At 40.5% G+C, this 17,413-nt stretch overlaps 1 protein-coding gene across 32 annotated transcripts in view; it reads right to left on the bottom strand.

The window, feature by feature from the left end:
- The window catches only part of obscnb (obscurin, cytoskeletal calmodulin and titin-interacting RhoGEF b), a 97,782-nt gene that overhangs the window by 44,061 nt on the left and 36,308 nt on the right, over positions 1-17,413 (bottom strand). For 20 of the 32 annotated variants that reach the window (XM_084057672.1, XM_084057702.1, XM_084057690.1 and 17 more), the window contains 17 exons: positions 16,967-17,233; positions 16,282-16,548; positions 15,748-16,014; positions 15,343-15,612; positions 14,962-15,231; positions 13,309-13,575; positions 12,593-12,859; positions 11,644-11,910; positions 10,641-10,907; positions 9,082-9,348; positions 8,347-8,613; positions 6,330-6,596; positions 5,231-5,293; positions 4,386-4,445; positions 3,522-3,596; positions 2,702-2,791; positions 1,148-1,222 (listed from right to left, as the gene is read on the bottom strand). In XM_084057672.1, coding sequence (XP_083913798.1) covers positions 1,148-1,222; positions 2,702-2,791; positions 3,522-3,596; positions 4,386-4,445; positions 5,231-5,293; positions 6,330-6,596; positions 8,347-8,613; positions 9,082-9,348; positions 10,641-10,907; positions 11,644-11,910; positions 12,593-12,859; positions 13,309-13,575; positions 14,962-15,231; positions 15,343-15,612; positions 15,748-16,014; positions 16,282-16,548; positions 16,967-17,233 — 3,573 coding nt within the window. The remainder of the gene's footprint in view (positions 1-1,147; positions 1,223-2,701; positions 2,792-3,521; positions 3,597-4,385; positions 4,446-5,230; positions 5,294-6,329; positions 6,597-8,346; positions 8,614-9,081; positions 9,349-10,640; positions 10,908-11,643; positions 11,911-12,592; positions 12,860-13,308; positions 13,576-14,961; positions 15,232-15,342; positions 15,613-15,747; positions 16,015-16,281; positions 16,549-16,966; positions 17,234-17,413) is intronic. The other 12 variants (XM_084057673.1, XM_084057686.1, XM_084057691.1 and 9 more) reach the window with 4 other exon arrangements.

Raw genomic sequence — 17,413 nt, 5'->3', positions numbered from 1 at the left:
CCACCAAACCTTGATTAACATGACATTTTGTCAACAATGTGTGCTACTGTGCCAATAAACCAAGCTCCTATCTGCTCGAATGTCAATTTGTCTATTCAACGTCATTACCACCGTAGAGTTAAAAAAAAGTTATTAAAGGGAGAACATAGTTTTGGTCAATTGACCTTCATCAGGTATCTGATATCTGATGAATGTTGTAAATTTGGTTTTGCAAGGGAAGACTACTGGAGTAGCGGGACTACTGTTCTTTTTTTACGTTGGCTGTTCTCTCCAATACGTACCTGTCCAAAGTAAGTGTGTAAAAGGACTTTCTACAACCAAAACATGCTCAGTAAGAAAAAAAATCGCACCCTGTGTGAAGGAAGCGGTGCCTTTGATGAGTGGCCTCCTGGTGGCGCTATAATAGGGCGGGCGGGGCTTCAGCAATCAATGCTCGTCCCAATTGGTGGTTTAAGTCCACATACCAAATTTGGACTTGCTGGCATGCTGCGAACTGGAGTTATAGCTGTGTAAAGCGTTGTAAAGCCAGTGGCCTCCTGGTGGCGCTATAATAGGGCGGGGCGGGGCTTCAGCAATCAATGCTCGTCCCAATTGGTGGTGTAAGTCCACATACCAAATGTGGACTTGCTGGCATGCTGCGAACTGGAGTTATAGCTGTTTAAAGCCCGTGCTCAAACGGACATAACGGACAAACGGACAAACGGACAAACGGACAAACGGACAAACGGACATACGGACGGACATAGTCAAGTGTAGAGCGGCTGGCACCGCTAAAAACCTAACCCTAACAGAATGGAAATACTGGTAAACACTAAAAGGGAAAGCATAATTTAAGTTCGGTGGATGTTTAAATGTTCAACTAAGCATATGACACACAGCTGGTAGAAGTAGAAGCACTGTTCATAAAAGAACTAAACACGGCCCGGACGGCTGGCGTAGCGTCCGGGCACCTAGGCTTCAATGTAGCCTGACAGCGCATGGTGGGTTCGAGTCCCGTTCCCGACCATCTTTGCTGCATGTCTATCCCCATGTCTCTCTCCCTGTTTCCTGTCTGTCTCTACAGAAAACTATAAATAAAGGCCAAAAATCGTTTGGCAGCGTACAAAATGAGACACAACTGAAGCAGGAATTTGTAAAAGTTCCATACCTTCGACTGCTGCTTTGGTCCCCTGCTTCCCTATCTCTTGTTTGGCAGCTGCTGTAGTAGCATAAATCCGCTCTGCTGTGAAGAACACAACAGTAACCCCAACTGCTTACAGTGACAGACAGGTGTTACAGCCTGAAACGCAAACGGCAGCCAACAAGAACGACCTTGCGAAAAGCAATCTCCACAGTCTCTCCATCTCCCCACCTCCCCCATTCTGTGCTCCAATTTATATAGGGATTCGTTTTAGCAATAACTGAGGATTAAGTGACAACAGCTACTGTATGATTCAGTATTGTATAGTGTAGGCTGATATCTCTACAGAAAATGCACTCACTGAAAAATCATACTGTAAGTGTCTAAGATCAAGCATGTACTGTACAGTAAATTGGCTACTAGACTAGAGGTGATCATGGTTGTTAGAGCCACAAATACTGTAACGCTGATCAAAGCCTTTTGCAAATATGATTCAGTCAATGTTGTACACCATTATAGAAGCAACACTACAGTAAGTACAAAGCACTGGAGATACTGTAAGTACTGTAGGTTTCCATAACAAGAGACATGAAGACAACAGGAATTGATAGCAGTGCGGTCATAGCCACAAAAATACACAAAAACTGTAAAGTTAAGTGGAAAAACAAGACTGGGCCGAAATCCAATAAGTACTGTAGGTTTTCACAACAAGAGACAGGAGGACGACAGCCGACAGGAAATATTAGTACTGTCATAGCCGCAAAAATAAATAGGAAACCATGTAAGCCATTAAACAGAGAAGTGGAAAAACAAGGTCAAAAGACTCATATCTGTTGTTAAAGTGTACTGAAGAAGCATAGCATATGACATGGTTAAGCTGCAGTATGTTGATTTAAAAATGTAGATTTATAAAAATTCTAAATGTAGTTGCAAGAGCAACACATTCCAGTCATATCATGGGATGTTTTATTTGAAATATTAGTGAAAATTTGCCTGATGTTTGGACAAAATATATTAAAAAATGGGTGAGGCCGATGTGAAAAATTTGGGGCAGAGGTTCTGCACTAGCATCCAGGGAGTGTGTGTGCACTGCAGCTGTTCACAGACGGACGGACGGACGGACGGACGGACAGGGGGCAAAACATAGTATCGGCCACGCCTTCGGCCTACTCTGTGATTGGTTAGTCCGTAGTTAGGTCAGCTTGCCGACAAATGATGTAACTTCATCACTCATTGAAATTCATCACTCTGTGACTCAGCCAGTCAGTCAGTCAGTCATTCAACGACATAATGCATCTTTAGGGCCGGTACAGCTAAAAACACTGGCAATCTAAGCAACCCAGAGCAAAGACTTAGAGATCACAAGATCCCAAGTAGTCTTGATTTATCCATGAATTATTCATCAGTTGACATTAACAACAGTCCGGAAGGTCCAACAAAACTTAAGTCTTTTCATAACTTTTAGTACTGCTTTAGTTTGACTTGTCTTCATCCCTGTACTGTATGCCTCACAGCTGAGTAACCACAGCAGTGACAGCATGCAGGCCAGATGCGAACAGCATTCCTCACATCTGTCCCTACCTTCATCCCCCCCTTTGGGCTGTGCTTGCTGGGACCCTTGTTCATGGGGTTGTTGTCTTGGAATCTCACCAGTTGTTGAACTCTTCACAGCTGATGAAATTAATGGAAATATCACAGCCATAACATTCAGTGGTCTGAGAATGCTTTTTAAATAGCTGAAAAGATTGATTTAAGTTGCTGTGTATGCAGCACTATTGCATTATGTGTTTACAAGTAGCATGTTTTCTCCTTCTGTTAATAGCAGCGCAGGAACAAAAGCTCATGGATCATTAAAAGAAGCCGTCTACAAAAGTAAACACATCAAACCAATGAAATTCACTCCTTTTACAACATGTTGTAAGAGTGGCATAAATAAGGTAAAAGCAGAGGTTGAAATCAGACTGTAGACCAGACAGCATTGATGCATAAAATAAAGAGCAAGGGAAAATGGCCTGAAAGCAGGGCTTTATATGCATAATGGCAACAAATTCAGCACCAAACAAATTTCAAACACATGTCATCTTTGAAGACATGGAAGAGTGGTACTTTGTTTTGCTAACCACCTAATAACAGAAATATTTTGGATGAAACTCAGGGTTATCTTAACAGACCAAGCTAATTGTGTTGGTTTTGACAACACTGAATAGCTTTAATAACAGTTTCCCACTACTAGGAAGTTACTGATGGAATTATGTCTCCAGGAGTAACAAGTGTCTCCACTTTCTGACTGCATTTCAAAGAGATGCAAAAAATATACTACTGTATATATTAATTTAATTATAACATGAGCAGAGGGTAAAGCAAGAAGCATAGCCAAAGCCACTCTGACTCTGCCCATTACCTTCTACTGTCTCATTGATTTCCTGCCGCTTGACCGCGTCTTTGGCAGCAGTCGATGGTGTTTCAGGTTTCACAACTGCAATACAAACATAATATTGGCAAAGCCCAATTCGACAAGGTGTATATACATCATCATTTGCAAGTAACATGCAAATGCAAAATCTATAAGCCTGATTTATACTTTGCTGTGCGCCTGTTTCACACACCAAAAATAGCAGATCTACAATGTGAACTTTTTCACATTGTAGCTATTTTCGTGTGCAACATGGCATGCACTCAAGTATAAACTAGAAATGGGCGCTCCGCTGAGCGCATATCTCCGCCAGGCTGGGTGGCCTACCCAGGGCTATGTACAGTAAGTACAACATACGGTTAAACTTTTCAAATTTTGGTGCCCCCTATGGGCAGAAGTTAAAGCACTTTGGAGGTGCGCTCTGAGTGTAGAGGCCCCTCAACATGCAATTACAAGTAAGTTGGGGTTGATTGGGTTGGTTGATATATGGAGTATTTTATTTGTTGTTGTAAGAAATAGGCCTCTTCCAATATTTCTGGAAGCCAATATAAACCGTATGGCATATCAAAAGCTGTTTTAATCTAGTTAGGTAGAAATAGGAATAGCCTATATGAATATTATTATTTTTTTCTTCTTGCTTGATTGTATGACCAATGGTTCAAGAGTTATATGCCAAAACATAATTGAGCTGGTATAGCACCACCATGGGGCAGATTTGAAAACATTTGCCTACTACTGGATATGTTTAAAGTTTGACGTTGATTGGTCCAATGGTTGGAAGATTAGATCCGGTCTCACTCACACACAACTTTTTGGCCTGGCGGAGATAATCAGGCATTAGCCTCTGCCTACCTTCTCCTCCCTTTTGGGTCTCCTGTTTGTTGGCTGCAACGGTAGCTAAAGTCTTAGCATCTGCAAAATTGTACATCAATCAGCCACTGAACAACAAGATATCAAGGGATCAATTTGAACAAAACAATTGATGTACATATGGTAAGTGGCAAAATATGGTAGAATCGACACAAAACATTCAAATAAGCAAGTTATGTACAGTACTATAGTACAGTATGTGCCAAAAATAAAGCAATATGCCACATCACAGAGTAGCAGCTAGCCATGAGGTCAAAGGCACGGTAGGCACCATTTTCAGACAGACACACCAATATTATGGTACAATAATGACCACGAGCATGACCGCCAATCTGCCGAAAAACATTCAAGCAAAGCCAGTATGCGCATTGCGCAACAACAAATAAAGCAATTTGCCACAGTGAAGCATCAATCTTCAAGTCAAATGCAATGAGACAACAGATACTGTACCACTGCCATATCTAAAGCGCCATTTTTGCCATGACAGAGATACAATGCCATGACAGAAAGCTAGAGCACGTACTGCAACAAAACATGTATCATGTAGCTGTAAAGAACATACGGCCAAGGTTTAAACTTAATTTATACTCAACTGCACAATGGTGTCACTCGCTGAAAATAACTGACTTTCAAACTAAAAACTTGTTAGGATGAGAGTCACATGAGACACATCAAAAATCAGTTATTCGGCGAGTGACAACAGTGCAATAAAGCATTAATGTGGCTATGGAGTGCAAATGCCAACAGAGCAATAACAGTGGTGCAGAGTGTATAGCTACACTGCTATAGAAGAAGCCAAACTGCTGCTAATGGGAATCCTCCCATACCTTCCTCTTTGAATTCCTCCCTGGACTCCAATGTGGCAGCCGGAGCAACCATGGACTTCACAGCTGTGATGAAACATTCAGAAATGTTGAATGTCATGAGTCATGACATCAGCCAGGATTATGATAACCAGGGATGACCATCGTAAAAGTTGCAAATCTGAGCCAAACCATGAATCGGTAAAAGCACCATGTTTTGCAACATGAATCCCATCAGTTCAAGACAAGTAAGCAAACTTCAGATGAAAGGCAAATTATAGCCAACATACAGTACAGACGTGCAATGACAATCTTCATCAACAACACTAAAAAATAAGCATTAGTTGCCAGCAGCATGGGTATGGTTACAGAATAGTCTATTTGTCAAAACAGAGCAGGACTTCTTCAATATAACCTACAATAACCCTAGCAGAAGTTTGGGTCATCCTTTTTGGTGTTTCATAATAAAAACCCTGGAGGCTTCGGGATAAAAAAATACCAAATCTAAAGAAAATGTACGCCAACCTTAGACTACCATATATACTAGGTCTGAGCACTCAGCAGCAAAGAACAAAGAACAGCAAGGTGAACCAATGTGGTAATCCTGTAAATCCCCAAAGAAAACTGATTTTCTTCAACAACACAGTGCATTCTACAGTGCACCGTCTAGCTTGACAAACAGAGAGACAAACAGAGAGACAAACACCATAAAACAGTGAGACAGTGACAACATTTTACAGGACATGATGAAAGTGCTTTAGACAGGACGACAACATGAAAACACTTATTACAATGACAAACACACAAATATATCACAATCAAATATATCATTCAACTGATTATCAAACATGGCAGAGTGTGTCGTCATATAATATATTATTTCAGAAATCTATGTATATATATATACAGTACACACATAATGAAAATATACAGTACGCACGCACACACACGCACAGGCGTGCACGCACACACACTGTTTATATATGTGCATGTTCTTTTCGAGAATAAATAAAGGTTTCAATCAATATTTATATATACAGTATATTATACAGATTGACTACTCCATTTTGTGGAAAGCTTGAATGTACAGTATAATAGTTAAAATCACGAATCCCTCTCCTACCCTTGATCTTGATACTGGCTGAGGTCTTCTGGTCTCCACACACACAGCTGTATTCTCCACTGTCTTCTGGCACCACTTTGTTGATCAGGAGTTCATTCACGGAAGCTTTCTGTTTCATCTGGTACTTTTCTCCAGATTTCAGCACCTGTGTTCCCTTCTTCCATTCCACAGGAACCCCAGGTTTAGAGAGCTCACAGAGCAGAGTAACACTGGCCCCTTCCTCAGCCTCTTGGCTCTCTAACTTCTGCTTGAAGGTCACTGGTTGTGCTGAAGAAGCATTAGTTGTTAGTAAATAGCCAATGGCAAAGCTATACTGTACTGTACAGATTTCAGAAAAAGAAAGAATAAAAACTTAATCAGTTGCACCAGCCCAATACAAAATCCAGTATTATAGGATCTACTTAACCACAACAAGACAAACATGAAACATGGAAACAGACAAAACACAAACCATAATCATGACTATCAGACAGTATAGCCAATTGCAGTAAAAGTACAACAAAGCAGTACATGCTGAAAGGATTTTATAAACCACAGCATCAGCTGAGGCAGGGCTCCAAATCAAAATCACACCCTGTGTGAAGGAAGCGGTGCCTTTGGGGCGGGGCTTAACTCATTTCAGTTTGTCCCTATTGGTGGTCTGAGTCCACGTACCAAATTGTTACTTGGTAGCATGCTGCAAACTGGAATGATGGCTGTTTACAGCCCAGCCAATGGGCAGACAGAGGGGGCGGGGCTTAAGTAATTACAGTTCGGCCCTAAATAAAAAAACTAGAGATGTTACACCCATTCTACATGCTATGTGCTGTATAAGTATAGGGCTCTGCCTTGACCTTGTAGGGGAGAGTGAGGTAATGTGAGACACAGGGTAAAGTGAGACACCCCCCTTATCACCTGACCACAACACCTGTGTGGTCATATGACCATTAGATTTTGAAGCCCCTCCCATTTCCCACTTACCATGGAGGAGAGGACCTCATTGTGCTGTAGTAAGCATGTTTTTTTCACTAAAATATGTTTTTTGCATGTAAAAGTAATTTTTTGGGCTGTCAACATAATCAGCTGTTGTGTCAAAGAAAATTGATTCAGGTAGAAAAACGTACGTCATGCATGTTGATGAACTACAAACCTATACATCCAAGTGATTAATGCTAATTGAAGATTAGCCAGAATTGCTAAAAGTGGTCCTTTTCACCAAAATGTGGCGGTGGGGTAAAGTGAGACAAATGGCTTGGGGTACAGTGGGAAACTGTCTCAAAGTTAAGTTTAGTACTTAAACATAGTTTAATCTAATATTGGTTTGATAGTCCAATTGGTTTGATAATCTAATATTGGTTTGATTGGTTAAAACTGGTTTGTCTCGGTTGGGGTAAAGTGAGACACCTTCCAATTGTGTAGAGCAAAATGTGCTTAATGACCAATTGCCATGATTCTGTTACTAGTCTGACATTAGTTCTGGAATGTGTGGTTGTCAAGCTATCTGTCGGTATTCTAACTGTTAGAACATGTGTTTTTATGGTAGTTTTAAACTGAAAAAAGTAAGTGGATCAGTTTACCCCATTGATTTTTCTGGTTTGAAAAACCAAAAAAAACTTTTTTTTAAACAATCATATTTTCACTGCCCTTTGTCTTGAATACATTCTGATCATTTCCATTGTTAGGAAACATCCCAAATGTATGGGAAATGTGAACATTTTACTGATATATCATTTTAGCTCACCTAGAGGGGAGAAAATGTAAAAGAATGTCTCGCATTACCCCACTCTCCCCTACTATGTCCTTAACCTTTAACAAACTTTTTTTTTTAAATGCCAATTAAAAATATCATAAATCTGTCCAGAGTTTTCTCTGTTAAAGACAAACAAACAACCAGACAGACAGATGCAGGCAACAATACACCCACTCCACTGGGTGTGGGTGCAAAAAAAAAACATTTTGAAATCTGAGACTTTTTCCCCAAAACCTCCATTGTCCAATTTAGTTTTTATGTTTTTATTTTTCCACATCTTCCTCCTACCCTTGATCTTGATGCTGGCTGTGGTCTTCTGGTCTCCACACACACAGCTGTATTCTCCACTGTCTTCTGGCTCCACTTTGTTGATCAGGAGTTCATTCACGGAAGCTTTCTGTTTCATCTGGTATTTTTCTCCAGATTTCAGCACCTGTGTTCCCTTCTTCCATTCCACAGGAACCCCAGGTTTAGAGAGCTCACAGAGCAGAGTAACACTGCCCCCTTCCTCAGCCTCCTGGCTCAACAACTTCTGCTTGAAGGTCACTGGTTGAGCTGAAGAATTATTAGTTGTTAGTAAATAGCCAATGGCAAAGCTAAGATATACTGCACAACTACAAATTCCAGAAAACAATGTTAATGCCAATTGCAGTAAATGTACGACAAAGTAGTACAGGATGAAATTATTGTATAAACCATAAAATCAGCTAAAGCATGGCTCCAAAACAAAAATTAGAGATGTTACACCCATGCAACCTGCTATGTAGCCTACTGCAGAAGTATAGTGCTCAACCATGACCTTGTACTATGACCAATACTTTAACAATAACAAAACAAAAAACAATAGCGCAGCTCATGTGCCAATTAAGAAATCGGATTAAATCTGTCCAGAGTTCTTTATGTTAAAGACAAACAAACAATCAGACAGACAGATGCAGACGACAACAATACACTGGCTCCACTGGGTGTGGGAGCAAAATATATTTTGAAATCTGTAACTTTTTCTCCATATCCTCCTCCTACCCTTGATCTTGATGCTGGCTGTGGTCTTCTGGTCTCCACACATACAGCTGTATTCTCCACTGTCTTCTGGCACCACTTTGTTGATCAGGAGTTCGTTCACAGAAGCTTTCTGTTTCATCTGGTACTTTTCTCCAGACTTCAGCACCTGTGTTCCCTTCTTCCATTCCACAGGAACCCCAGGTTTAGAGAGCTCACAGAGCAGAGTAACACTGCCCCCTTCCTCAGCCTCCTGGCTCTCCAACTTCTGCTTGAAGGTCACTGGTTGTGCTGAATAATTTTTAGTTGTTAGTAATAACCAGCAAAAGCAAAAGAGTAAGACATACACATGCCAGGAAAGATAGAACGTAGAAAAGCTGTTTTATCAACTCAATCAAAACTCCAATATAGATTGTTGCTGGCCTTTGTAGTTGCCTGAAATTATCCAACCTTAGTTTGGCATATCATTTACATAATGTGCAATGAATCCAATATGTGATAAACCAAAGTGACCACAAACGCCCTACCGATTTTTTATTTGCATTTTTTTAATCGCATACCCATCCTTTATTTGACCTGGGTAAGAGGAGTGATACAATTACGGAGATGGTGATAAACTTGTGCTGATTGGTCAGCTGCCATTTAACCCCTAGGGCTGATATGACCGCTGAACAGTCAATGAAAGCTAAACCTGTATCTTCCATATGTGTTATACAGCGGCTGACCAATCAACGCAACTAAACAGGCAAGGCGGGCTGTACTGGCACCGCAACAGACTCTCTGCTTAAACATTCTTCTGAGGTCTAGAGCTTCCACCATTGAGTTCAGCAAGATTAAAGGAAAGTACCATGTCAAACATGGACGACACTCTGTCGCCATACATGGCTGCTTCGGATAATGTGACACTGGAGTTTATCCAGGCACCAAAGCACAGAGCGGACAAAAGAGACCTTTGATGGTTCACATAATGGATGCGTAAGGGCGAGGTTCAAACAACTCCCTTCCTACTCTGTCAAGAAATCCCAGCGGGACTATTATTACATTTAATTTAGATTTGTCCAGATGTATCAGTGGGGAGAGCTCTCTGCTCGTCTGGCTATGCCACAGAAGTACAGGTACTGTATGGGACAGTATTTTATTTTAATGATGAGGACTAACGTTTAACTACGTTGATTCATTTTCTAATTATATGGTTATACTGTTCAGAAAGTCATGGTTGCGTTAATGGTCATTAAGATAAGCAATACTGTATGTACTGTTCAAATACTATTTTGTTATCTTTGTGAATAAATAAGGCTATGGGTGTGTGATAAATAAAATACTAGATCATCCAGCATATTCGCCATTGGCCTTGCATTGATATGCTTAGCAATCATAATTGTCTGGGTATTAATCTATATTTATCAAACACACATGGCCTTATTTAGCTCCAAAGATAAGAAGAGATTAGTATTTTCAGCGATGTAGCAACCATCGTGGCCATGCTTGACATGTTTCTTCTCGGCAAATAGTTTGATAAGTTTCTCCATAACTTCTATTGCTCAATTCTCTTAAATAAAAGAAAAAGAAAATCCTCCTCCTACCCTTGATCTTGATGCTTGCTGTGGTCTTCTGGTCTCCACACACACAGCTGTATTCTCCACTGTCTTCTGGCTCCACTTTGTTGATCAGGAGTTCGTTCACAGAAGCTTTCTGTTTCATCTGGTACTTTTCTCCAGATTTCAGCACCTGTGTTCCCTTCTTCCATTCCACAGGAACCCCAGGTTTAGAGAGCTCACAGAGCAGAGTAACACTACCCCCTTCCTCAGCCTCCTGGCTCAACAACTTCTGCTTGAAGGTCACTGGTTGTGCTGAAGAATTATTAGCTGTTAGACTCTAGTGATGGAAGTCATTGATCAAAACCCCAAATATCAGAATTGAATGTCTAGAATATTATGAACGGGAGAGGTTAGTACAATATCAAAATGACAATTAGTATCAACACTGTCAGCAGCACAACATGCAAAAAAACACTCAACTCCAAAAAAAATCACTAAGACAGTACGACAGCTCAATCTCACAAAAGACAAGACACAAAACAAATGAGTGAAAATGGGGTCCACATTTCAATACCCTTTAGATACAATGGCAGGTTTGGTGCAGAGTTAACATATCCAATAGAAAATAGTCTACAGAAACATGCAAGAAAACACAAATCCAAAACATTACAGACAGACAGGTTGACAAGACAGCATGACACCTCAATCTGACAAGAGACAAGACACACAACATATTAGTGAAAAAGAGGTCCACATTTCAATACACTTTAGATACAATGACAGGTTTGGTGCAGAATTGACAACAATTACAAAAGAAAATTGTTATTATCTGAAACATGCAAAAAGGCAAAAGGCATACAGGCTTATAAGACTGTATGACACCTCAATTTGACAAGAGACAAGACACAACATATTAGTGAAAATGAGGTCCACATTTCAATAACATTAGATACGATGACAGGTTTGTGCAGAGTTAACAAAAATCACCTAATAGTGGACATTCCTACAACCAATAAAAGTGAATTTGCATTCTAAATCCTCGTCCTACCCTTGATCTTGATGCTGGCTGAGGTCTTCTGGTCTCCACACACACAGTTGTATTCTCCACTGTCTTCTGGCACCACAGTGTTGATCAGGAGTTCATTCACAGAAGCTTTCTGTTTCATCTGGTACTTTTCTCCAGATGTCAGCACTTGTGTTCCCTTCTTCCATTCTACAGGAGCCCCAGGTTTAGAGAGCTCACAGAGCAGAGTAACACTGCCCCCTTCCTCAGCCTCCTGGCTCTCCAACTTCTGCTTGAAGGTCACTGGTTGTGCTGAAGAATTATTAGCTATTAGGCTGATGGAAGTCATTGATCAAAACCCCAAATATCTGAATGAAATGTCTAGAATATAATGAACGGGAGAGGTTAGTGCAATAACACATGGCAATAAGCATCAACATTGTCAGCAGCACAACATGCAAACAATTCCAAACAATGTCACTAAGACAGTATGACAGCACAATCTCACAAGAGACAAGACACTAGACAAATGAGTGAAAATGGGGTCCATATTTCATACACTTTAGATACAATGACAGGTTTGGTGCAGAGTTAACAAATATCCAATAAAATAGTCAACTGAAACATGCAAAAACGCAACTCCAAAACATTATAGAGACAGCTTGACAGTATGACAAGAGACAAGACACAAAACAAATTAGTGGAAATGGGGTCCGGTCCACACTTCAATACACTATAGATACAATGACAGGTTTGGTGCAGAGGTGACAAATATCCAATAGAAAGTAGTCAACTGAAACATGCAAGAAAACACAAATCCAAAACATTACAGACACGTAGGTTGACAGTTGACAAGACAGTATCAATCTGACATTAGACAAGACACACAACATATTAGTGAAAAAGAGGTCCACATTTCAATACCAAACCAAAATTACAAAAAAATTGAAAAATGCCAATAAAAGTTCAACTGAATTCTAAATCCTCCTCCTACCCTTGATCTTGATGCTGGCTGTGGTCTTGTGGTCTCCACACACACAGCTGTATTCTCCACTGTCTTCTGGCACCACTTTGTTGATCAGTAGTTCGTTCACAGAAGCTTTCTGTTTTATCTGGTACTTTTCTCCAGACTTCAGCACTTGTGTTCCCTTCTTCCATTCCACAGGAACCCCAGGTTTAGAGAGCTCACAGAGCAGAGTAACACTGCCCCCTTCCTCAGCCTCCTGGCTCTCCATCTTCTGTTTGAAGGTCACTGGTAATGCTGCACAACCAATGTTTGTTGACATTTTAATTTAAGGTTAAATTTGTGGTGTTGCTATTACAACAATCTCATCATAGTATTTCTTCCAGAAATAAGATATGAGATTTGTTTGGTGTCATAGTGAAAAAGCTATGTTCCATAGAATCCTTCAACTTTTGGTGTTATTCACAGTATGACAGACAGTGACATAACATTTTGTTTGCAATATACGTCATCATTTAACCACATTCAACCTGCCGTTTGTATTTTGGGCATGTCATTGAGGCAAAAAATGACAAAAAAAGGAAAAATAGCAGATCTACAAACACGTTGCGATGCATTGTGAGCTACAGTATAGATAGGTTATTTTTGCCACGCAACACCATTGTATGATAAACTAAGGCTTAAAGTGGTTAAATTGACATTGCTGGATTTCTTCTTTTAGACTCTTAGAATCAACGAATCCGTACCAGTGACTTTCACATCTGCAGTTGTCTTCTGGTCCCCGCACTCACAGGAATACTGTCCACCGTCCTCAACCTTCAAGTTTTTGATTTGGAGCTGGAAAGAAGTCTCCCTCTGTTTCATCTCATACTTCTCTCCTGCTTTGAGAATTTCAGAGCTTTTCTTCCACTGAACCGTGACATCAGAATTTGATAACTCACAGCAAAGCGTAATGGTCTCTCCTTCCTTTTTATCCTGGTTCTGTAGCTTCTCTTTAAAACTGGCAGGCAAAGCTATGGTAGAATTAACAAGTATATTTCCATTAATTAAAAACAAGAACCTGAATACTTTGGGCTGTGATGAAAGAATGGAAGAGGAAAACAGTTCAAAGTGAAACAGGCTGATGATCAAGGAACAACTTGTTTGTTTGTTTTTTAACATTAAAAAAAAAAAAATACCAGGAAATGTTTTATATCATTTGTTCAAGACTGCATTCACAACAAATATAACGGAATGTTTTCTCCAGAATGTTCTAATGAGGTCTATAGTGAGTGTACAAGATATTATCTCATTAAACAAAGGGATTCAAAGGTAAATGCCAGAAGAGGTGTTGAATAAAACACAAGGAAAATATTGAAATTAATACACACACAGTGCAAAACAGTACCAATAAAACAAAAAACACAAAACAATGCACTGTTTTCAACTAATTTAGACTTTGGGGGCCATATAATTACTGTCTGGTCCCTAGGGCTAAGCTGTTAACAGTAAAGGGATGGTAATCCCTCCTAATGCCTCCATTCAAGGGATTGGACTGCAGAATGTTTATGTTTGGCACCATTGGAAAATTACTAGGGTAATTACTAAGCACTTACTAAGCCAGATTACAAAAATAGCGGTGACAGAATCATGAAAGAACCACATGGAATATTAAAAAGAAAAAAAAGCTAAATCCTACACTATAACACTGCAATAATAATCCTATGACCAAAATAACAGTCACAGAGTGTATGCTCCGGCATAAATGCTGAAAAGCGTTAGCCACAGCTCAAATAATATATTGTGAAAATTGCATAATGCCCCTTCTTCATATTTTTTTTCTTTTATTGAACTGTCAATGTTTTCCCTGGCTTGGATTATTGAACAGGTGAAAAAAAAAATTAAAAGCTGCCCATGACCTTCCCCAGATCATAACACACGCTATGGAAACTTTCATTCCAATCTGATCTGGGGTGTGGACAGGCTACTGTAAATGAGTCATATACCGTAAGCAGAGAACCTAGCTAGACAGCCGCAGCGAGCGACGTTGCACACCTGTAACTACTCTACCCAGTCACACAATGTTGTTTGTGTTTGTGTTGGTTGCTGTTTGTGTTTGTTTGGTTGTTTGTACTGTAGGCGTAATGCAACATGCCCCAAACTCAGCAATCTTAAACCACACTGTCAAGCATACGCTACATTGTTAAACACCACCTTGCCTAATGCAGAATGATAAAATTCTGTTTCAGATTTGGGGAAGCTATGCAGTACAGAAATGTAAAAAGGAAAGTAATTGGTAACTGTAACGTGTGCAGTTCTGTGATGACCAGCTAATTGCTGTGCTGGGTTATATACAGTACTGTATGTTACCATATCAATTTTATTTAAAGTATGCCTAAAAGCAATCATCTGAGTCTTACCTTTGACCTCCAACTTGCCCTTGGTGGTGGCTCCTCCAATGACCTCACAGCTATACTCCCCAGAGTCCTGAGCGGTGACGCTGTGGACAGTCAACCTCATGACCTTATTTTCTTGGCTGATGTCATACTTCTCACTCTTCCTGATGGCCTTGCTGTCCTTGGACCACTTTACAGTCATGTTAGGCTGTGTAACTTCACAGATGAACACTGCATCGTCCCCATGGCTTGCACTAACGCCTTGCAGTCCCTTTGACACAGATGACGCTTTACCTGCAACAAGAGTCCATAGGATATCCACTGCTTTACCTTTGTCAGTGTACACTGCATTGACCCATATGGTAAAATGTTATTTATGGTCCTTTAAATGAACAGATATCTTACCCTCAACTGCTAATGTTGTCTTGGAGCTCAGGTCATTAATGTTGAAGGTCACCTCACCGGCGTCAGCAGGGGTGACGTCCGTGATGGTCAGCATGTGCTTGCGGCCTTTAGTGGTGACTGCGAAGCGTCCTCCATTTGTAATGGTTTGGCCGACTAGCGTCCATGAAAACTTGTCAGTGGTTTCCCGAGACAGGATGCACTCAAATCCACATGACTCCCCTTCGTTCACCTCCACTGACTTCAGCCATTTGGTGATACCGATGGCAATTTCTAACATGAAGGACAGAACATATAATAACTAAGGTGTCGAAACATTTTGGTAGCAAAACATGGTGCATACAATGGTGATATAGCAACACACAACACATGTCTTGTGAAATGAATTTGACGTAAAATAATACCAACCTCTCACGGTGACCTTTGACTTGGACACCTCAGTTCCCAGGTCGCAGGTGTACTCTCCTGCGTCTTCCTTGGTGACGTCCTTAATGATCAGTCCCAAGGACTTGCCTGTGTGTAGGAGCTCATACTTAGGTCCAGCCTTCAGGACAGTACCATCTTTCTTCCACGTGGGGGTCACCCTGGGCTTGCAAGCCTCACATGCCAGGGTTATCATGCCTTTCTCCTCTCCAACAACATCATCCAGAGACTTGAGGAAGACTGCACGTTTCTCTGGAGAGTTAAGTGAGAATGAGAATTCCTTACTCACAGCACTTTCAACCCGGCATCCCTGTTTTGGGCATGTCATTATAGTCTAAAGAATTTCAAAAATATTCACAAAATGTTCACAACTGATCAAAAACAGAGAAAATAGCTGATCTACAAGCTCACAATGTGTCACATTGAGCTTGTAGATCAGCTATTTTCATGCCATACCATTGTAAGGCAAAGAATAAAAAGGGCTTAAATGGTTAATTAAGTAATGATTCCAGTTCTTACCTTTGACCTTTAGCGTGACAGATTCTTTCACCTTGCAGACTTTGAAGGTGATGGTGCCACCGTCTTGAGGCGCCAAGTTCTTCAGTGTGAGTTTGTGCAGTTTTCCGTCATGTGTGATGGTGTTGACCTCATTGGTACAGAGACCCTTGTCATTTAGCAGCCAGTGAACCTCTTCATCTGCATAGTTGATCTCACACGTGAACACGGCATCACTATCTTCATCTACCTCAGTGTCCACCAGGTGCTTGGTGATCTTTATTTCACGCTCTGATCGGGAGAAAACAAATGACAATATTTTAAAAGGACCCGGGAGTGCCTCTCCGTACCTGATGATATGATTGATTATGTAATTTTGACCTAGACCTTGACTGTGACCTTGAACTTTAACATTTTTGACCCAAAGGTTATCTACTACACACAGCCAAATCCCAACCGTTTATTTTGACCTTGACCTTTGACCTTTCTATCCAAAATAATAATATCTTCAGGGCAGCCTACTGATCACTTCCACCAAGTTTCAGAACAATCTGTATCTGTTCTGTTTTCTTATAAAACACACTTTTTGATACTACATCTACAACCTATTTTTCAGATTCCATTTTGATTGGCTTCCAAAGTGTGTGGGAGGGGCCCCATTAAACATCCAAATAAGCCGGTGTTATACAAAGGGATTCACATACTATACCTTCCACAGTGAGTGTGCCTTTGGTTTCAGCAGGTCCAGACTGACAGCGATATTGTCCACTGTCTTCTCCAATCAGCTTCTGGATGGTCAAATGAGCCCTCGCTGCGTCTTGCTTCATGGTGTATTTGTCTGATGCTGTCAGAAGTGTTTGACCTTTGAACCAGCTCACCTCCTTGGGTGCGGCAGAGAATTTACAGCTCAGTGTAGCTGAGCCTTTCTCCTTCGCTTTCACCTCTTTAATGGGTTCTGTAACCTCAAGAGGGCGCTCTAGAGAAACAAATAATAATTGTGTTATTACTTTTCACTTCTCAAACGCTGACAATGGCCATGTGCTTGTATTTCCTTCCACTACATTATTTTTCACAGACCACCACCATAATCATGTTAAGCCTTTGTCAGCATACAGATTATATACAAACATGATTCATACTTTTTTTTTACATTTAC

Source organism: Gymnoscopelus microlampas (genome assembly GCF_963454915.1).
Source record: "Gymnoscopelus microlampas genome assembly, chromosome: 5".
Lineage (NCBI taxonomy): Eukaryota > Metazoa > Chordata > Actinopteri > Myctophiformes > Myctophidae > Gymnoscopelus > Gymnoscopelus microlampas.
The sequence above is the reverse complement of the archived record's forward strand: the minus strand, read 5'-3'. Positions and strand labels throughout refer to the sequence as shown.